This window comes from Periophthalmus magnuspinnatus, chromosome 11 (genome assembly GCF_009829125.3).
Source record: "Periophthalmus magnuspinnatus isolate fPerMag1 chromosome 11, fPerMag1.2.pri, whole genome shotgun sequence".
Classification (NCBI taxonomy): Eukaryota; Metazoa; Chordata; class Actinopteri; order Gobiiformes; family Gobiidae; genus Periophthalmus; species Periophthalmus magnuspinnatus.
In genome coordinates, this window is record NC_047136.2 from 2,837,482 (window position 1) to 2,860,452 (window position 22,971).

General features: G+C 42.9%; 1 protein-coding gene across 1 annotated transcript in view; it reads left to right on the top strand.

The window, feature by feature from the left end:
• Window positions 1-22,971, top strand: part of adcy2b (adenylate cyclase 2b (brain)) — a 110,988-nt gene that overhangs the window by 12,765 nt on the left and 75,252 nt on the right. Inside the window, exon 2 of the mRNA XM_055225154.1 lies at window positions 14,871-15,068. Coding sequence (XP_055081129.1) covers window positions 14,871-15,068 — 198 coding nt within the window. The remainder of the gene's footprint in view (window positions 1-14,870; window positions 15,069-22,971) is intronic.

Consider the following 22,971-nt stretch of genomic DNA (forward strand, 5'->3'; position numbering starts at 1 on the left):
TTTAAGGTTCGTCATTATAGTTTTAATTACACACATCCATTAACTCCGATTAGCCTCTGGAGCTGATCACTCACTTGGCCTGAGTCGTGTTTACTCATGGTGGAGTCTGGCTGCGCTGTCGCTAACTTGTACAGCCACACACACTTCTGTACACACTCGATTTGCACTGAAGCGATTTATCTCGTTGTCGTGGTCACTGCCGTCTTTTTTTTTTTTTTTACATCCGTGCAAATATTTGAGAAATTGATGCTTTATCTCATAGTTTTGGCTTTTAGACGCGTTTAGCTCATGGACTAAACGCAAAATTGACTCTTTAAACCATGTTCTAATAGTGTTACCTCCTCAAAAACACACTTCAAAACACTCTGTTCCACCTTGTGATGTCATAAAGTGGTAGTTTTGACTTAACAGCTCCTTTCTACCTTTAGTTCAGTAGTAAATTGTCAATTCCAGGAGCTGAAATGATCCAAATGATTCTAGTGAAGCTGTATAGAGTTTAAAAACGCAGTGGAGCACTTCCTGTATGACCACATGATGACATCACAAGGTGGAACAGAGTGGTTTTTTTTCAGTTTGGGGTAAAAACTCAGCCTAAATCTGCAGAATTTGTTTGTTAAACATGTGAGAATGAAACAAAACACAACTCCAGGTCTGTTTGCGATGAGGAAAAAAAAACATTAAAACGTCAGAAAATAGCGTCATATTTTCGCTTTAAAGACTCATGAGACTGATCCAAGAGCTAATATATGGAACAAACTCTTAGCGAGTCTAATCAAGTGCATTATTATCCTAAAATCCTCAACCATTGACCAGATTCCACTGTTTGCTTTTAGTGCAAATGGGGCACTTAGGCGAGAGTACGTCGATTATTAATGAAAGAAGCCAAAGAAATGTAAGATTAGTATTGAGTGCAGTAATCAATACAACACAGATGAATGTGGAACGAGCAGAACGCACTCGGGTATGTCTGTGTTCACACTCTGCAGCGACGTAACTCTCTGGGGGTGTTTTATATGCGTGTCTATGGTGGAATGTTCAGGAGTTACCATGGCGACGCAATGCGCAATTTGCAAAGCACGCGAAAAAGCTGTAAGATCGTCTGAAAAAAAACGCAAAACAGATTCAAGCGGGATGCTTTCAGGAGCTTTTGATCAATTTGAGCGTTCGTGGTGCTGTTTAGGAGTTTGATTTTCAGCAGAAACGTGCGAGTGGCTAACGGTAAAACTGTTGGCTAATGCTAGCTAGCTTGTGGCTGTAATGCTACGCGTGAGAGACTTGTTCGGTCGCGTTTTCACATCGCGCTTTTCCACTTTCAAGACTCTCAAAAACGATTTACGTCAAGGAACACTGGGGGGAAATATGGTGAAATATAAGTGTCTTGCTCAAGGACACAACAACAACAACGGCATTTAAATGTGGGAGCTGGAATCGCGCCGTCAACTTGTGCGTCAGTGGATCGAGAGCGGGATTCGAACCAGCTAGCACCTCTCACAGTTCCAGCTAAACCAACTCTTTTTGGTCAGATTGTGTTAAAACAGAGCTCAGATTAAGACGGAGCAGTGCCTTCAGTTAGCATCACTAGCTAGCTTGTGGGTGTAATGAGAGACTTGTTCGGTCGCGTTTTTACATCGCTCTTTTCCACTTTCAAGACTCTCAAAGCGCTTTACGTCAAGGAACACTGGGGGAAATATGGGTTAAGAAGTGTAAGACGGAGCAGTGCCTCAGTTAGCATCACTAGCTAGCTTGTGGCTGTAATGCTACGCGTGAGAGACTTGTTCAGTCGCGTTTTTACATCGCGCTTTTCCACTTTCAAGACTCTCAAATTGCTTTACATCAAGGAACACTGGGGGGAAATGTGGGTTAAGTGTAAGACGGAGCAGTGCCTCCAGTTAGCATCACACCCTCAGAGAATGTTGATGACCTCAGCTGCGGAGTATCAGTGTATTTGTGTGTGCGTTCGCTAATGAAACACCAGGCTTTTTGTGTTTTTGTGGCCGTCGTGCCTCCTCCTCCCGCTCCAGCCTCTTTCCTCCTCGTATAATTGCTGGATAGACCAGACTGGGGTAAAAATGGAAATAATTGTTCTAGATGACAATGCGGTACATTATAGCGGCGTGGCAGCGCTCCCTCCCTCAAAGCCACGACCGGGAAAATGACTTTAAATGGGTTCAAAAGAGTTTTATCTGGATCCGATTTCCTGCAAAGTGAAGCGTGGAGAGCAGTCGTCGTCCGTAAGAACAAATGAAAAATGTCAAATGTGCTAATACTGACTAAAAGAACAGCTGTTATGTTTTTAAAGATGCTAAATGACACAAAATGGACTGTTCTGAGCTTTAAGTCGTGTCCGAACGCCGTTACCGCCTCAAAAACAGACCTGGAGTTGTGTTTTGTTTCATTCACACGCTTGACTAAGACTTTATTATTCGTTTTTCTATTGCCGTGTCCCAATTTAACGGCCGTATGAAGGCTGCTCCTCCGCGAATCGCAAAGTCCGTGCCGAAACGGGACAGGCCTACATCAAAAAGAGAACGCGTCAACCGCTGTCTGTGCGTTTACGTTGCGTCGCTCATAGTCCCCAACCACACGGCCGTTACGCATTTGCTACCGGGCCGCACAAACACGGTAAATAATTTATCAGCGACCTCATCTTCTCCGACGTAACTTCGGCCCGTCCCTCATGATGCGCTAATAAACTCGTCCGTAGATATAGAATGTAAAATCCTGAGAGGAAATCGCCACGGAAATCTATTTGATGTAGTGTTAAGTTTATTATCTGCTCTTGTCTCCGCGATGACGTGTCTCGTTTAACACATCGGACGCAACGGACAAAAGTAGAGCCACGAGCGAGAGAAAATGAGCCAAAACTAAAGTCTTTGGAGGGATTTTTAACCAAGGGGAAAAGGACAAACTGAGGAGCCAGAAGAGGAGACTACGACCTCCAAGAAAAAGAAAGATCAATTTAACAGACAACACCAGGAGTCTGACTTAAAATATGAGTTTGTCGCTACAGGTGAGTCTCACAAATGAGGCGATGAAACCTTCAAAAACTGCTCTGGCACATGGAGACTAAGCACCTGGGATTAAAAGATAAGATTTAGAGGTTTTTTTAAAGAAACAAACGTGAACAAGTAGGAAAGAAGAAACAAGCTTAGGGCTCAATCTGACGCCGCGTGTGGTGAGTTGTATTTTTTATGCACTTAACTTATTTTTGCCATATTTATCTGCCACGCGTGAAAATAAAACCTACATTATTCTGGTCCGTGGTGCAAAAAAAGGTTGTATTTTCGTATTTTCTTGACTATAAATTTCACTTTTTTCATAGTTTGACCGGGGGACTTGTACTCAGATGCGACTTAAATGTGAAATATGTTTTTTTCTTTATTATTATTCTTTATTATTTTAAACTCTGGTGTGACCTGTACTCCAGAAAACACAATACGATACGTTACGTTGCAGCTTTTTATTCCGATTTTAACAGTTTCATGTGGTTCTGTTGTCGTACTTGCGTTTAATTAAAAGTGTGGGACAAAAAAGTATCCATAAAATCACATTGCCTGATTTTTAAAGAATTTATTTGCAATTTATGGTGGAAAATACGTATTTGGTCAATAACAAAAGTTAATCTCGATACTTTTTTATGTGCCTTTTGTTGGTAATGACACAGTTAAACGTTTTCTGTGAGTCTCCACGAGGTTTTCACACATTGTTCCTGCAGTTTGGCCCGTTCCTCCTGCAGTTTTCTTCTAGAGCTGTGATGTTTCTGGACTTTTAACTCCCTCCAAACGTTTTCGACGGGGTTGAGATCTGAAGACGGCGAATCCAGGACCTTGAAATGTTTCTTACGAAGCCGCTCCGTCGTTTGGGATCACTGTCCTGCTTGAAAGACTCGCGTTTCTTTTTCAATGCCTCAAAAATTAATTAATAAAAAATCCTACAATGTGATTTTCTGGATCCTGTGATGAAAATTACAGGCGTTTCTCATCTTTTTAAGTGGGAGAACTGGCACAATTGATGACTGACTAAATACTTTTTTTGCCCTACTCTACGTTTAAGACTCAATTTTATGTCAGAGTGAATTTGAGCAGGAGTCAAAGTTCGTTGCTCTGGACTTAAAAACTGTGAGGTTTTCTCAAGCCCCTGAAGAAGAAAAACTCTGTGGTTTATGTGAGTTGGAGAAGTGGAAAGTGAAGCTTGTTTTTTTGTTGTTTTTTCCACTTTATGATGAATTTATTAATCATTTATTTGATGAAACTTTCACCCAGTGCTGTGATACGCTCTGGTGTTGGTAAATTGGCATAATTTCTGTGTAAAACCTGGAAGAATCTGCAGATGAGTTTGTTTAAATGAGTCTCATTGTGTTTGATTGTGTTTTGTTTAACAGTGTCTTATAAGCTCATTAAACTTCATTTTTTGTTTGCAAGACACAATAATAAAATAGACTGATTCATTTATGCAGATTGTAGAGTGTGAGGATGTCGTGTTCCAGCCAGATTTTTTATTAATTACCTTGTACGTTGCCATGAAATCTCCAAAACGTATTAAATATTATTGGCCAATAGGAAGCTGTGATGTCATCTGAAACCGGGCAGACAGGTCTGTGTTGGATCAGTTCAAGCTCAAACACAAAGAGGAAAATGTGAGAGTGGATTTGTACAAAGCTCAGTTTCTGTTTGCATAATCCTTATAAATGAGACAAAACCTGTTCTGTAAATACCTGGAGTCGTGTGTATTTATATCGAGTCTTTGTGTTTGTGATTCTGGTCAAAACCGTGAGGTCAGACTTTGATGTGGGTCTGACCATAGAGCGGTCACTGTCCAGACGACGAGACGACGAGACGAAAGATGAGAGACGAGAGACGAGACTTTACCTGCTCAGGTTTCACTTCTGCTCAGGGTTTTCAACAATGTTAGGATTTATTTTGTGTTTTTAAATCAAACCTAGAGAAGGAGAGAAAGTGAGGGGGAGGAGACGAGAGAGGGAGGAGAGAGGGTGAGATGAGCGAGGAGAGAGGGAGGGAGAGGAGACGAGAGAGGGAGGACAGAGTGAGGGGGAGGAGACGAGAGAGGGAGAAGAGAGGGGTGAGACGAGTGAGGAGAGAAAGTGAGGGGGAGGAGACGAGAGAGGGAGGACAGAGTGAGGGAGAGGAGACGAGAGAGGGTGAGACGAGCGAGGAGAGAGGGAGGGAGAGGAGACGAGAGAGGGAGGAGAGAGGGTGAGACGAGCGAGGAGAGAGGGAGGGGGAGGAGATGAGAGAGGGGGTGAGACGAGAGAGGACAGATTGAGGGAGAGGAGAAAGGGAGGGAGATGAGAGAGGGAGAAAAGAGAACGGGAGGGATAGGAGAGAGTGAGAGTGAGAAAGGGAGCGAGGAGCGAAAGGGAGGGACAGAGCGTGTGAGGGAGAGCAGAGAGAGAGAGAGAAAGGGAGGGAGACGAGAGAGAAGGAGAAGAGAGAGAGTAAGGGAGAAGAGTGAGAGAGAGAGAAAGGGAGGGAGACGAGAGAGGGAGGGACAGAGTGAGTGAGGGAGAGGAGAGAAAGGGAGGGAGAGGAAAGAGGGGGGAGGAAGAGGATAGGGAGGGAGCGAGGAAATGTATTTTTCAAAGCTTTTATCCGTGTTCTAGTTGTTTCCTTCTCATTTATCCTCTTAAAGTTTGTATTTGGAGTGATTCATGTTTGAGTTTAATCTTTAATCGTTTATTTTCAAGACGCCATTTTGTCGATCTGCCCCGTTTAACCTCCCACTGTGACACGCCCACTGTGACACGCCCACTGTGACACGCCCACTGTGACACGCCCACTGTGACACGCCCACTGTGACGTCCGCACTTCCTTCTCCAGTTTTATTTTCTTAATCGTTGATACTCGTGGGATTCAGCAGCGTCACGTCGTCATTTTGGCACAAATTTTTTTAAAATCCGCTCGTGTCTCTTGTGTGACGTGCATCTGTCCACAGGGGGGCGCCCATCAGCCTAATCACTCTATTGTCTTATCGTTCAACATATGAAGCTGGAACGACACATTTTGGAGCTCAACATTTATCTTTGTGCGCTGCTTCTTTATAAAAGTGCGAGATTTGGGCTGTTTTTGTTGTAATAATAAACATCCGAGCTGCAGAGGGTTGAAAAAGTGACATTTGTGGATAATTTTCGCTTCTTTTTTGCCATTTTCTTGTTGCAGCTCAGGCCTTTTAATGAGATTGTCGCATTATTATTGAGTCAGTGGCGTAAAGTAGTTCCAATATTATCATTTTTCAGTTTATTTCTTGTAACGACACATCAAATACTTCAAATATTGTTATCACGACAGGCCGAGGTGCCGACTTGTTTCTTTTATTCCGTCGTTTTAGGTGAATATTGCGATTTAAAACGTGTAAATTACAACATAACGACCGTAGAATGTCGTAGATTATAACCAAAGCCCAGACACAAACACAATACGCCCGCTTTGAGTAATCCGTCTACAGCTGTTCATTGTTTTTTTTTTGTTTTTTTTCCTCGTCGCACATCGTCTGTTCTATAAAAAGCTCCTTCCTGGCCGCAGTTCCCTTTGGTCTTTTTAAGAATTTGCAGCCGTGTTTTCTTCTCATTGGGATTCAAGCGCCACTCCAGCTGACTGTACAGTGGACATGGCGTCAGCAGCTCGGGCCTCTGGGAATCCTTGTCCAAACCCTGACTCACGCTCCCTCCGCTCCGCTCCCCTCCCCGCTCTACCTTTTACTTCGCCGCTGCCGTAATTGAGACAAAACGTTCCCCCGTCGCCTTTGTCGTTACGTTAATTCACATCCGTTGAGTCCTGACGCATCTGCAAATTATGTTCTCCAGAGCGACACGTTGGTATTCATTTTGCGGGAAAAAAAAAAAAAAAAAACGGCTGACATCAAATTAGGAAATCGCTATTAGGATTGTTTGGTCTGTCAGCGTTATTTTTAGTGACTTTGGAATAAGATTGAATTAGAACGTGTGGGTGTGTGCGGCGGCGAGGGGAGGAAAACTTCAATACCTGCAGTAACATGCGTTTTGCGACGTGTTCTGATGCGTGGGACAATCAGAGTACTGCATTCGGAATACTTTGGATACTTTTACGCTGAGTTGCATTTAAATTATAGTGCTAGCAGTTATAGCGGCTAATTTGGAGCTGGAGTTTCAACATTTGTAATCCTGGCTTTGGGTATCGTAGCAACCAAAGAGCCAATCCTGAGTGAGGTTGTTAAAGGTAGTGCCCCTTCGCTTAGCAACGCTGTCAATCAAACCTGTTGCTAACGCTACCGGGAGTGACCTCAGGGAAAGAAGTCGTCTGATTTGTCTGTTTTTAATGTTCATATCTCGATTTACAGACACAATAGTGAAGTAAAAACACAGGATTGTAGTACAGTTGTCCTTCGCTATATCGCAGTTTAGCTTTACAGTGTATGAGCGTGCATTGTGTTGTGCGTCCTGATTGGCTGTTGGACTCTAGACCATTGTGTCGTGCGTCCTGATTGGCTGTTGGACTGTAGACCATTGTCCATCAGTCTCCTCCGTGCCGTGTCTCCTGTCCAGTACAGAATGTGTTCAGACAAATTTACATAAACGTTGGATCTCAGTGTGACTCTGAAGTGCTGTACGTTTGCGATTTGTTTTCTCCCCGACAAAACCCACAATGTCGATGAAACGTTCTGCACCGACAAAGACGCCTACGAAGGTTTGAACTTTGAGAGAGTTTAAACGAGAGAGAAATGTGAGAAAATGTTAACGCCTGTGTGAGAAAAGTGTATAAAGTGTGTGGTGAGGGGTTTTACAGACAAAAACAGAGAGAATAATGTAAAAAATAAAGCTGATACTTCGTGGATTTCGCTTATTGCGGGTTATTTTTAGAACGGGTTAATACGAACATTTAAGACCAAAATGACAAGTCTGATGGAGCTGGAGCTGCGCCCATGATCACTTCCTGTTTAGAACGCGGTGGCTAGCAGGTTAGCTATGTCCATTTACACTTAGAGTCTATGGTAAAAGTTTGTTCATCTCATTGGCAAAGGAAATGTTGCATCTACCTCAAAACCAGAGCAGTTTTTTATATTTTTCTCACTGATTCTGCGCAGTTTCCATGTTTTCTTTAGATTTTTTGAAAAGTAATTGTACTCTGAATCACTCTAAATGAAAAAGTACACGTATTCAGTTACTTCCCAACACTACGTACATCCTCTCCGCCATTTTGAACCGAAATCAGCCTCGTAACTTGCTTGGAATCCAGATTAGACACTTCTTTAATGCTTAACGAACCAGTTTTCAAACGGGCGTGATTGACAGGTGGATTAGCCAATCAGGGACAGGCATGGTTCCGGAAAAAAATATCACATGGGGCTGAAAAACACGGTGGATTTCTGCAGGATCAACGAGATAAATAAACCGACGTGTCACCGGAATAAACCGACTGGACGATCACGTTTGACCGAACTTGAGACGCAACAGAGCGCGTGCGAACCAGACTAGACCAGACTATCAATCTGTATAAAGAGCACAGAGAGGGGCTGCCAGGCTACGTCCCAAGTGCTTCCGGGCCGATCATTCCCTCTCAGAAACATGTGCGTCGCGTTCACATTGAGCACATATCATGGGGTTATTTACAGTGTAGTATTAGCGGTGATAATCAGATTGAGTTAGTAGACCATGAAAACCCACACGGACACATTTCTGAGTTCACCGAGGGGTCAGATTTCTATAATGAAAGAGACGGAGACAGAGGAGCTGGAAGGGAACACCGTCCGATTTATGGCAAGTCTGATTCATTTGACTGTGACTGTTACATAATTTATTTTGAGCAGCTTCTGACATATTAATCTTTCATTCATCTTTGTAATTGTGAAAATGAGTCACCTTAGGGTCTCCTTTCTCTCCGTCAAAGTGGTGCTGTCTGGATTTCAGAGATGTGGTGTTTTCAGAGGGAAAAACAGTTGCTTTAGCAGTGGGGAAGATCTTGAAATGTGACAAATCGATATTATGCTACAGTCTGATACTTCGGCGATGATGCTAACTGCTGAATACATGTGTTAGCGCGACATTAACATTGACATTGTGACCGTGGACTGTTCATATAAATGGACATAGCTAACCTGCTAGTCGCCACATTCTAATAGGAAGTATTATAGAAGTAAAATACCCCATAGACGTAAAGTAACCCCTCTAGTGACGTACTGAAGGATATGCGGGACAGTATATGGATTATTGTTATCATTCATCCACTTTCTTCCTCTTATCCGGGGCCCGGGCAACAGTCTAAGCAGAGACTCCCAAACTTTCCTCACCCCAGACACTTCCTCCAGCTCCTCCGGTGGGCCCAGAGACATAGTCCCTCCAGTGTGTCCTGGGTCTTCCCTGTGGTCTCCTCCCGGTGGAACACCTCTCCAGGGAGGCGCCCAGGAGGTCCTCTCCATGTGGAGGAGCAGTGGCTCTACTCCGAGCTCCTCATCCTGTCTATAAGGGAGCCCCCACACTGTGGAGGAAGCCCATTTCAGCCGCTTGTATCCGTGATCTTGTCTTTTCGGTCATTACCCAGAGCTCATGACCATAGGTTGAGGGCAGAGCGTAGACTGACCTGTCAATCAAGAGCTTTGCCTTTGGGCTCAGCTCCTTCTTCACCACGACAGACCAACACAGCGACGGCATCACCGCAGACGCTGCACCGATCCAACTGTCAATCTCCCGCTCCATCCTTCCCTCAGTCGTGAACAAGACCCCGAGATACTTGAACTCCTCCACTTGAGGCAGAGACTCTCCACCTGGAGGGGGTGCCACTTTTTCCGGTCGAGAACCATGGCCTCGGATTTGGAGGAGCTGATTCTCATCCCAGACACTTCACACTCGGCTGCAAACCGCCCCAGAGCTGCAGGTCCTGGCTCGAAGAAGCATCAGGACAACATCATCTGCAAACAGCAATGAAATCCTGTGGTTCCAAAACCAGACCCCCTCCGGCCCCTGAACCAGGCCCCCTCCGGCCCCTGAACCAGGCCCCCTCCGGCCCCTGAACCAGACCCCCTCCGGCCCCTGAACCAGGCCCCCTCCGGCCCCTGCGCCTAGAAATTCTGTCCATAAATACAATGAACAGAACCGGTGACAAAGGGCAGCCCTGAGTCCAACATGCACCGGGGACAGGTCTGACTCACTGCCGGCAATGTGAACCAGAGGGTGTGTTCCAATCACGAGGGAATCACACTCCTCAGAATTCCCTGTTCAGTCTATTCCAGAGACTAGAGAGGAGAATCCGGCCGATGTGCTCCGGGAGTATGGGGCTCTTCCCTAAGGGCTGTCCGGCCCCTGTCTGACCGGAGCAGGAGCTGTGTTCCCATTACCGGATTATTGTTATATCTCCATAAAGTGAGAGCAACATTGTGAATCAGACTGTGTTTATTGTATTGCTCCTAATGGCAAAAGTGAAAATGCACTTTCTGATGTAAATGAGGTGGAGGAGTGTGTGTGTGTGTGTGTGTGTGTGTGGGGGGGGGGGGGGGGGTGTGCTTGTGTGTGTGTGCAGTTTGTGTCTTGCTGACTGCGGCGGTGTGTGTGCAGAAGTGATGCTTTAGCACATTCTCCGGGCTCAGTGTGTTCAGCCGCTCGTCTGCTCCTGTGTCTGACCCCGTGGCGTCGTGTTCACTGTGTTAAAACGCACTTCCTGTTCCTGTTACGAAACACTGGACTATGGGCCTTAGACGGGTTTCTCCACACACACACACACACACATACATTTGTCACTTTTATCCTTAATTTCCCTTTAAATATTGATGTTGTTGTTTAGTTTTTGCGCACTGGGGCTGGTCTGTTTAACATCGTTTGTGACATATTGTGATGTAAATATTAAGCACGGGACGATATTTATATATATTTTTCTCATTAAAGTTTTTATTAATTTTTATAATAAGAACAAAAGACACACAAAACACAAACAAAACACACGACAACTGATCACATCACTCGAACGGTCTATTTCTTCTATCCAGCGGAACCTCCACTCCCCACAAATGACAAAAAGCGAGTCCATGTCCTGTCCGTTTTGTCCTGGGTGTCCTCCGTCCTCGACCTGTGTCCCGTGGCGGCTTTTCCAGACCGGAAAATTTAGTCCGAATTAGTCCGGCAGCCACAAAAAAAAAAAAAAACAGCCACCGCCAAAACCGTACATGTCCACTGTGACTCCAGGGCGCGGAAGAGACTTGTCTCCAAGAAGACACATCTGCGGTGCTGCTGGGACAGGGCGGCCAATCCATTTTTCCAGGTTTTTAATAACGTCAGTCCAGAACGGAGACACCACAGGACGTTCCCAGAAGGCACGAAGATACGCACCACTGTCGGTTTTACATTTCCAGCCGTTATTGTTCTGTAACGGACCCATTTTGTGTGGTTTTGATGGGGTAAAGTTAAATCGATGAATAATTTTACAATGAATAAACTCACTTCTTGCGTCTCTTGTAGCCCAACATGGCGAAAAACAAACATGGCGACGGCGACAGACGAACTTCACACTATTTTATCGTTTATTTCATTTGTGGAAAACGTGTAGAACTTCAGAGCTTTGTGCTTTTGTGACAGGGAAGACGTCTGTGCTTTTCACGTCAACAAGTTCCATGTTTTGTCTTGTTCTGCTGCTGTGACGCTTCAATCAGATTCAAATAATTGTCGTGGCGTTGCGTGTTTTCCGATCTCTTTCAGCGAGACCCGTCCCAGATTGATAATGTGAAGAACTCACTTCAGAATGACACACATACCGATCTTGCGTGAGCGATGTTGAACTGGACGTGCACTGCCACTGTTGTTCCCCTCAGTTAAGCGGACACAGATCTTTCCTCTTTGTTTGTGTTGTTCCGATTCTTTGGGGATCCGATACCGATACTTGACCTTAGCGTACTCACTGATACTGATACCAGCCCCAAACCGTAAACTAAAAGAAGTCGACTAAGACTAAGACTAAAATAACTCTAGTAAAAGTCTATCTCTAAAGAAAAGCTGTTGTGGTGTTAGCTCTGTTGGGGTGTTAGTGCTGTTGTGGTGTTAGCGCTGTTGTGGTGTTAGCGCTGTTGTGGTGTTAGCGCTGCTGTGGTGTTTGTGCTGTTCTTGTGTTAGCGCAGTTCTCATGTTAGCGCTGTTCTCATGTTTGTGCTGTTCTCATGTTAGCGCTGTTGTGGTGTTAGTGCGGTTCTTGTGTTAGCGCTGTTCTCGTATTAGCGCAGTTGCCGCACTACACTCTCCGTGGTTCCGCGTCCACGCCAAAGGCTACATGAAAGTATCAAAGAGACAAATGTCTTTTCTGCCATTATTAGCATGTTTTAAGCGTCTGCAGAGCCTCCACAATCTGCATTTAAACTGCTCTGGGCATTAGCGTTAGCATTACCCACAGACATTAACAGCGGTAGTGCTCCCATTTACGGGTCCTCATTCTAGAAAATACAGAGCGGTATCAGATCAGTGATTTGGTCTGAGTACTTGCCGATACGATACCTGAAAAATGTGCGATATCAGAACAACCATGCTAATTGCTACTGCTAATTACATCGCCCCAAACAAGTTAGTGCAGACATTAGTCCACTGAGGTTTATTTGGTCTTCTGTTAATAGATTTTTATTTTCAGACCAAGGTTTAGTTTGTTTTCATACCTGACCAGACGCGTCACAGCGACATCACATGACCACTGTGGGGCGCTAGTGAGCAGTTCAAACTGGACTGGAAGGGGCGAACACACACTAAACCTTCATCTGAAACGAGAATATATGCAAATAAGTACAGATATTATAAAACGTTTTTAAGCAACAGATCATTTATTAAACATGGGATTGAAATGAGTGCGGTGCATCAGGTTTAATTACTTGTTTTTGTGCCGTGACTCGTCTTGTTCATATATTAAAAAAGACATTAAGTACAACATGTTTTTACACTCGGAAATGGATGCATAAATTGAAGAGTTCATTTGTCAAAACCGTTAAGTGCCATTTGAAAAACTCATCAGAGGCTTGTACTTTACTCTTAGTACAGGGATATTTTCAAAAGTCAAATGTATTTTACTGATATTAAAATATAACTCCATCCACTCTATCCACGGAGCGTCTGGATAATCCTGGTTGTCTCAAAAACTGCAGAGCTGCACTTCCTGATTCATTTATTGTGTGTTGGAAATTAGCCGAGTTGTGCTAAAATAAATCTATATTTAAACTCCAGGCAGAGAACATAAAGTTACACATCGATCAAACACGAGGTCAAGACATTTACTATGAAAAAAGGAAAAAAACACATTTACTACGATGTAAATACTTCACCAGAGGAAGAGTCTGTGTTTAGAAAAGTAGGTATGTGTGTGTGGCTAATGCTATTGCTAACTGGAATTAAAATGAAGCTAATGCTAACTGAAGTTGAAATTAAGCTAATGCTACCTGCAATTAAAATGACACTATTGCTAACTGAAGTTAAAATGAAGCCAATGCTAACTAGAATTAACATGAAGCTAATACTAACTGAAATTAAAATGAAGCTAATTCCAACTGAAATTAAAATGAAGCTAAAGCTAACCTGAATTAAAATTAAGCTAATGCTAACTTGAATTAAAATGAAGCTAATACTAACTGAAGTTAAAATGAAACTAAAGCTAACTGAAATTAAAATGAAGCTAATGTTAACTGAAATTAAAATGATGCTAATGCTAACTGAAATGAAATTAAGCTAATGCTAACTGAAATTAAAATGAAGCTAATGCTAACTGAAATTAAAATGAAGCTTATACTAACTGAAATTAAAGTGAAGCTAATGCTAACTTGAATTAAAATGAAGCTAATACTAACTGAAGTTAAAATGAAACTAAAGCTAACTGAAATTAAAATGAAGCTAATGTTAACTGAAATTAAAATGATGCTAATGCTAACTGAAATGAAATTAAGCTAATGCTAACTGAAATTAAAATGAAGCTAATGCTAACTGAAATTAAAATGAAGCTTATACTAACTGAAATTAAAGTGAAGCTAATGCTAACTTGAATTAAAATGAAGCTAATACTAACTGAAGTTAAAATGAAACTAATGTTAACTAAAATTAAAATGATGCTAATGCTAACTGAAATGAAGCTAATGCTAATTGAAATTATAATGAAGCTAATGCTAAATGAAAATGAACTAGTGATGTTAAAATAGCGCTACCATCTGAATGATTTTGAAAAACATTGGACTTGTCATTAGATGTATTTTCATAAAGTTTTTTTGTTCTATTTTGATAATTAGCTCAGCATTAGCATTAGCATTAGCTTTGAGACACAAACACATTCTTTTATAAACACACAGGTTTCCTCTGGTTAAGTGCGTCGTCGTGAAGGTCTTAACGTGGCGTCTGTGATCCTCCATCTGTAACTTACTGTCTCATATTTAAATATTGATTTATTTTATCCAGACTTTGCTAAATCCTCACAGAGAAAACGGAGCAGGAAGAGCAGCTCCGCACAGGAACTAGTCGAGCGGCTCTATGTAAAAGGCCTATTGTCATGGCTAACATCTCTAGAACATGCTAACGAAAACACTTTTTTGGCAATTTTTCAAAATGGAGAGCTCTTTAAATGAAGTTATGATGATTTTATTTATTCACCTTATTCTAGAAGTTGCCGTGGGCGCCACCATAGTCATTCGGGTTGTATTATTTTGTACGGAGCTGCCAATCCAGACCGTAAATAAATTCTATCGGGACCACAAAGCCGTTTTAACAGTGTTGACTTGTCGTTGCACATAAACATTGAACATTTGACACAAACGAACCTACTTTATAATATTTTAGCGCCAAAACTTTTCCAGAAGTGCGACTACAAAGAGAGCACGGTTTAGCCGCATTTACGGAAAAACGTGTTTGTAATACTTATGATTCTTTTGTGTTTTTGTAGAACACGGAGGATCACCTGACGTTCCTGATCACCGTCCCCGCCGCGCTCTTCCTCTTCCTCTCCATCTTCATCCTGGTGTGTATCGAGTCGGTGTTCAAGCGAATGCTGCGGCTCTTCTCCCTCCTCATTTGGGCGTGTCTGGTCACTATGGGGTACCTCTTCATGTTCTCCGGAGGGATTCTTAGCCCGTGGGATCAGGTGAATGCTTTTTTTTTGCTCAATTTTACAACTGTAACTGAGAGTTGTTGTGTAACTTGTGTAAATACTTCACCGGAGGAAGCGTCTGTTTTGAGAAAAGTAGGTTTGTGTGTCTTGAAGCTAATGCTAATGCTAATGCTAACTGAAATTAAAATGAAGCTAATGCTGTAACTGAGAGATCTTGCGTAACATCCTTCTTCTGCAGCTGTGCATTCAAAGAAAACAGGACAATGACGTTTTCCAGGAAGAATCCAGGAAAATCTAGAGAAAAAAAACAATAGGAATTTTGTTGACCAGGATTCCGCTATAACAAAATGACATGTACCGTATGAAAAGAGCCCGTTTTACTCTGTTTTCTGATCTGTTTTAGTGTCGTTTCCTCATCACACAGTGTTTTTTTGTTTCATTCACACATGTTTAACACTCAAACCTGCAGATTTACACTCAAATCTTCCCTCAAACTGAACAAAACGCTCTGCTCCACCTTGTGATGTCATCATGTGGCGATACAGGAAGTGCTCCGTGGCGTTTTTAAACTCCGCACACCTTAATTTCTAGAATCATTTGGATCATTTCAGCTCCTGGAATTGCCAATTTAGTACTGAACTAAAGGTAAAAAAAAATAGCTGTTCACTTAAAAAAAAATCTACCACTTGATGACATCACAAGGTGGAACAGAGTGTTTTGAGCTTTGGAGATGTAGTTTGCAGCTTTTGGAAAGTTGCTAATAAAAAGACAATCAGACGAGGTTAGATTCAACCTCATAGAAACGTTGAAATGTCGCTAAAATAGAAAAGTCAAACGTTTCATCGGAAGGAAAAGTTTTTTTGTTTAATTAAAAATATATTTGTCGACAACAAGAGGGTTTGGGGACGAAGTTCAGAGGGACACAAAGATGACGTATTTATTTTATCGAAGGAATGATCTGCCAGTGTCCAACAAATGTACTTCACAGACAAATAATTTAGAAACAGAAAAAAATAGCCATATTATAATAAAAAAAACAACAATAGCAACAGACTTTAATTAAATCTAAATTGGATTTGGGGTTGGATTATACAGTTTTTGTTTGTTTCTTTCTGATCACTGATATATTTCTAAGTTAATCTTCAATAAAACTGTTCAAACGTAAAAAAAAACGTAACCCCTGGCCTGTTTTTTGACGCGGTAACGGCATTAGAATGCAATTTAAACCCCGCGCGAGCCCATTTTTGCTTAATACACGACGTTTAAACCTCGCAAGAATCCATTTTGTGTACTATGGGACCTTTAAATGCCACTTGAACGAATCCGTCTCCACTACTCTCCCTTCTCGCTCGTGTTAGTTTCATGTTACAGGGAACACGCCTCCCAGTGTCGAATTAATCTGCGACTTATTAGACCCAACGGGAGCCGGAGTCGCGCCCGCAGCCCCGAAAAGACGCGTTCGTTTTCAGAACTAGACTCCTTTTCTCTCTTTGTCTGGAGAAAGCTATTTTCTCACTCGTAGCAACCTGTCTCCCCCTATTTATCAAAATCTATTCCTCTATCCCCGGCGCCTCCACCTGCCTCCCTAAACAACTCCTCAGCTCCATCCTCCACGACGTTCTCCTCCGCCCTCCTTCTGGCTTGAATGGGGCTATTTTTAACCGCTACGCACGAGCTACATAATCGCTCTACATTATTAATCATTGTGCCTCGTCTATCCGTCTCGTTTTGGCAGGATTTTTTTTTTTTTTGGGGAGGAACGGGAGACAGAAAACAAGTTGGGGAGGAGAAAAAAAAAAAAAAACTCAGCTCAGAAGCAAAACAGTTGAAATAGCGGCGCGCTCTCAGTGGGTCGGGCCTGATTGTGATTACGGCGAGAACAGCACGTCTGGTGGAGCACGCTGAGCTGATAACGCTATAGGCCGGGAAAAGGGAGAGGAAGAGGCAAATAATGAAGCCAAGAAAGACTCCAGTCCTGCTCTCTTTCTCTGCGGTCACTCACTTTTAACCCCCACACGCACTGGATAAACAACGAGTTATGAATGTGATAGCGGCGCGGAATGCTAACTGCTATATACACTTATTTCTCGTTGTGATGTTTGACTTTGGGATGTACGTTCGTTCTGTTTAAATCGTAAAATAGTTTGTGTAAAGACGTGGACTGAGCGAGTGCGACGTCACCCGCAGCGTTCAGCTCCGGTCAAATGAAGCTAATTGAGGCTAGCGGTTATAGCGGCTAATTTGGAGCAGAGTTTCATATTTGGAATTCTGACCATGAGTATCATAGCAACCAAAGAGCCAATCAGGAGCGAGGGTGTTGAAGGTAAAGGCTCTTTCTGTCCGCACGGCTGGTTTAGCGAAGAGCGGACATTTAGCAGCGCTGTTAAATTTTGTATCAAAATGGCGACGCTGCCAAACGTCACAGTGGGCATGTCACAGGGGGAGTGTACATCACAGTCACGAGAGACGAGAACGAGGCGACGAGAGATGAGAGGAGATGAAAGAGGAGACGAGAACGAAGAGAGCAGAGAGGAGACAAAAGAGGAGACGAGAGAGGAGACGAAATTGAGCAACAGTGGGCGTGTCGCAGTGGGCGTGTCGCAGTGGGCGTGTCACAGGGGGCGTGTACATCACAGTCACGAGAGACGAGACAAGGGAGAGGAGATGAGAACAAGGAGACGAAAGACGAGAACGAGGCGACGAGAGATGAGAGGAGACGAGAGCAGAGAGGAGGCAAAAGAGGAGACGAGAAAGGAGACGAGAATGAGGAGACGAGAAAGGAGACGAGAACGAGGAGACGAGAACGAGGAGACGAGAACGAGGAGACGAGAACGAGGAGACGAGAACGAGGAGACAAAAACGAGGAGATGAGAATGAGGAGATGAGAGAGGAGACAAAAACGAGGAGATGAGAATGAGGAGACGAGAGATGAGACAAAAACGAGGAGATGAGAATGAGGAGACGAGAGGAGACAAAAATGAGGAGATGGGAATGAGGAGACGAGAGAGGAGACAAAAACGAGGAGATGAGAATGAGGAGACGAGAGAGGAGACAAAAACGAGGAGATGAGAATGAGGAGACGAGAGAGGAGACAAAAACGAGGAGATGGGAATGAGGAGACGAGAGAGGAGACAAAAACGAGGAGATGAGAATGAGGAGACGAGAGAGGAGACAAAACGAGGAGATGAGAATGAGGAGACGAGAACGAGGAGATGAGAATGAGGAAACGAGAGAGGAGACGAAATTGAGCAACAGTGGGCGTGTCGAAGTGGAGGTGAAAACGGGTTGATCGAGAAAATGGCGTCTTGAAAATAAGCGCTTAAAGATTAAACTCAAACATAAATCACTCCAAATACAACTTCAAGAGGCAAAAAAAATGACAACGAAACAACTAGAACACGGTTAAACTCTGAAAAGTCCATTTTGCAGAATAGGTCCACTTTAAATAACCGTATTTGACTGATTTAAAAACCAAAAGCTTCATTGCGGTAGAATTGGCCGCAGTATCGTTGACTGTGCATAACCAGAGGAGGTTCAGTTTCATAATTACAAAGAGATTTATCTGCACTTCTTCAAACTGGGGCTCGACACAAACACACTGAAGCCCAAACGCCGCCGCAGACTCGGGTCCAAATCTCTGTAACGCGGTGATGCTTAATTGGATCAGATGAACAATTAGCGCGCGGGCCGATGCTTACGCCGCAGTTTAAAGCACATTACGCCGTCCGCCGGTTGTAACGCCACACGTCTCTGGGCTGCTGCTCCAGGCACATCGGCCAAAATGAAAACGCAGCAGCTCGCAAAAAGATTAGGCCTCTGAAACAGCAGCTCAGGGGCCACTTTGTTTACTCAGCCATAGTCGTACAGGTGCAGCAAACGGAGCCGCACATCGACCGTCACGTGGCTTTTTCGTGGTCGATGCGATAACGATCGTTTAGAATCCGGAGAAAGTGATCATCGATAAAGTCTGTCGATGTTTTTGGGCCAGTTATGTCAGGCTATTTTGATTATTTTCTCCAAATAAAGTAGTTTAAAGGTTCAGTTTCAGTCAAATTAAGCGCGTTAAGGCTAGCAGTTATAGCGGCTAATTTGGAGATGACTTCTCACAAGTTCTCGCAAGTATCGTAGCGACCGAAGAGCCAATCCGGAGCGGGGCTGTTGAAGGTAGCGCCTCTTCCCGCCCACAACGCTGGTTTAGCAGGGAGCAGGCGCTTAGCAACGCTGTCAATCAAACCTGTTGCTAACGCTAGCGGGAGTGATGTTGGGGAAAGAAGGCGCCTGATTTGTCTGTTGTTAATGTTTATATCTTGATTTACGGACAGAACGGCAAAATAAAAACACTTCTTTACGGTCCACAACCTTCTTTTTTCCATAGAGATGTTGTTTTTGCCTGAAAGTTTACACAAGTTAGCACGGAAACTAGAGGTAACCAACAAATCAAGTCGTTTTTAGCAATAAAAACACCAGAGACGAGCAGAGACAGACGCTCCACCCGGTAAATCAACATTAGCGCCTTCACACTTAAGCCAAAATTATTACTTTATCACATTCTTGACCATAGACTGTATATATAAATGGACAGAGCTAACGTGCTAGCTGACATATTCCAAAACAGGAAGTGCCGGTGTGCATCGACTCTGGCTCCAGTTCACTTTCTATTAAAAAAACCCCAAACACTTCTTTATAAAGTTTATGGCTGATAAACTGAAAAGGTTCACTCTGGAAATTACACAATCAAAAAGCCGGACGTGACTCAGAGCGGCGTCAAAACCAGGTGATCATCGTGAAATAGATTGTGTTCACATTACCGTAAATTTCGGACTATAAGCCGCTACTTTTTTCCCCCACACTTTGAACCCCGCGGCTTATACAACAGTGCGGCTAATTTAAAGATTTTTACTGCCTAACGGACACAGGGGGGCGCTCTAACAGTAAATGCAAAAGTGAGACATGGGGAAAGATTATGAACTGATGCTTTTCAGACACAGTTTAAAGAAAAAAAAAGCGTTTCCTAAATTAAAACTAAAAAAAACCTTCTGTGTACCGTCTTTCTGTGTAAATATCACATGTTACAACACAAAAACCTGCGGCTTATATTCAGGTGTGGCTTATATATGTACAAAATTGATTTTCTTTTCAAATTTAGCTGGTGCGGCTTATATTCAGGTGCGCTCTATAGTCCCAAATTTACGGTACTTCCTGATAATCCTGATAATAAATCCTGATAATTTAACAGATGGAGGACAGATCCGAATCCTAGGGGTGAATTTGCCGTCTCGTTTTTGTTTGTCTTGTTTATGATTCGTGTTTAAAATCTTTAATTACCGAGTTTATCTGAAACAAAAGCCAGAACAACGATTTAAATCTCCTCTGTCAGCGCATTAATTAACAAAAGTCTGGAGCTACACGGCCGCTCGAAAGTTTGAACACGCTCTCGTTTGGCGTTTGAGTTTTTTTATGCCACTTTCTACATTTTAAATACACACGTAAAACTCAATCAAATCAAATATATGAAGTAAGTGTGTGTTTTTTTTTGTTTATATTCAAATCCTGAAAATAGCTTTGTCGAAAAATATTTAGTAGAGCCATTTAACGTTTTACTTCACTGCATAATCCCATATATTTTACTTTATATATCTGATGTTTTCTTTGTGTATAACATGTAGAAAATGGTAAAATAACAAACATTGAATGAGAGGGTGTGTCCAAACTTTTGACTGGTGTGTAGACTCAAGGACAGCGTGGGAACATTTCGTTTTTCATAAGAGTTGGTTTCCGTAGCAACAGAAAGCTAACATGTTTTGTCCATTGTGCTTGTTCCGAGTAGAACAGGTGCCTGGAAATGATGTTACCGCCGACTCGAGCCAGATCCTGAGTCAAAGGGTTTTTCCTGGTTAAGTTGTTAAATCAGACGTGTTCTGCAAAAATTTTCAGAGTTTTTGACCATGTTCTTGTCGTATTTGGAGTGATTCATGTTTGAGTTTAATCTTTAATCATTTTATCATTTTGTCGATCTGCCCCCGTTTCACCTCCACCTGTGACGTCCGCACTTCCTTCTCCAGTTTTATTTTCTTAATCGTTGATACTCGTGGGATTCGGCAGCGTCGCGTCGTCATTTTGGCACACATTTTTAAAAATCCGCTCGTGTCTCTTGTGTGACGTGCATCTGTCCACAGGGGGGCGCCCATCAGCCTAATCACTCTATTGTCTTATCGTTCAACATATGAAGCTAGAACGACACATTTTGGAGCTCAACATTTATCTTTGTGCGCAGCTTCTTTATAAAAGTGTGAGATTTGGGCTGTTTTTGTTGTAATAATAAACATTCGAGCTGCAGAGGGTTGAAAAAGTGACATTTGTGGATCATTTTTGCTTCTTTTTGCCATTTATTTGTTGCAGCTCAGGCCTTTTAATGAGATTGTCGCATTATTATTGAGTCAGTGGCGTAAAGTAGTTCCGATATTATCATTTTTCTGTTTATTTCTTGTAACGACACATCAAATACTTCAAATACTGTTATCACGACAGGCCGAGGTGCCGACTTGTTTCTTTTATTCCGTCGTTTTAGGTGAATATTGCGATTTAAAACGTGTAAATTACAACATAACGACCGTAGAATGTCGTAGATTATAACCAAAGCCCAGACACAAACACAATACGCCCGCTTTGAGTAATCCGTGTGACGCGCATCTGTCCATAGGGGGCGCCGACAGCACGCAACGCTTTGTTGTGATGACGTTTACGGCGGCGACGTCAGCTCCGATTGGACACCGCAGTTTTCTAACGCAGAATTCCTCAGATTTGTTTCTTTTATTAAGTCGTTTTAGATGAATATTGTGATTTAAAATGTGTAAATTAGAACAGAATGATCCACAGAGATGAGAACCATAGAGACACAAGCTCAACAGGACTGATTTAAGTATCTTTAAATGGGGCATTATGCACTTTTTTTTTAAGTGGAGGGTCCGAAACCTTCTTTTTTTCTATGAAGATGTTGTTTTGGGTCTGAAATTTGACACAAAACAGCACAGAGACTAGAGGTAACTTCAACAAATCAAATCATTTTTAGCCATAAAAGCACCTGACATTTCTACGAGACCAGCAGAGACAGAATTAACATTAGCGCCTTCCAACTTCAGCCAAAATTATTACTTACTATATAATAAACGTGCTAGCTGCCACGTTCCAAATAGAAAGTACCCGTGTGTGCACTTTCGGCTCCGATTCACTTTCCATTGAAAAGCTGTGTCCTCTCTCTCATAATTTCACTATTATCTCCGTAAATCAAGATTTTCAACATTAATAACAGACAAATCCGGCACCTTTTTAGCAACAGCGCCCTCTTCCTGCTAAACGGGGGCAGGAAGGAGCGTTACCTTCAACATCCTCGCTCCTGATTGGCTCTTTGGTTGCTATGACGCTCACAGTCAGAATTCCAAATATGAAACTCCGCTCCAAAAGTATTATTCTTACATATTTTCTTAACATTTCAAGCTAATTATGGCTGATTAAACTCCACCATCACGATCATAACCTCCCCGTACGCACGAAACGTCTCGATTAAACATCTTTTTTTTTTTTTTTGTCTCCTCGTCCGCTGCCGTTTCAACCTCACAGGATCATTCTAGAAAACAACAAAGCAGAAAATCCCAGCTGTGAAATATCCCGTTTAGCCAATTCCTGTTTGCAAAGCTGCTCGCTCAACCTGAGAGACACGGGAACACGGGACGGGCCGCGAGGGGTCAAAGTTCACCTCGTGTCACAGTTCTAACGCCGGTCACTCCATAACAGGAAGGGCTCAGCCGACAGCAGGGGAAGTGGAACGGGACCAAACAGGAGGCGGAGGAATAAAGTATCAATGAACGAGACAAGAGACACACGCTGACAGCTGGAGGTCACGGAGCTGCTTTTTTTTTCCAAGAGAATTTCCTGGGAG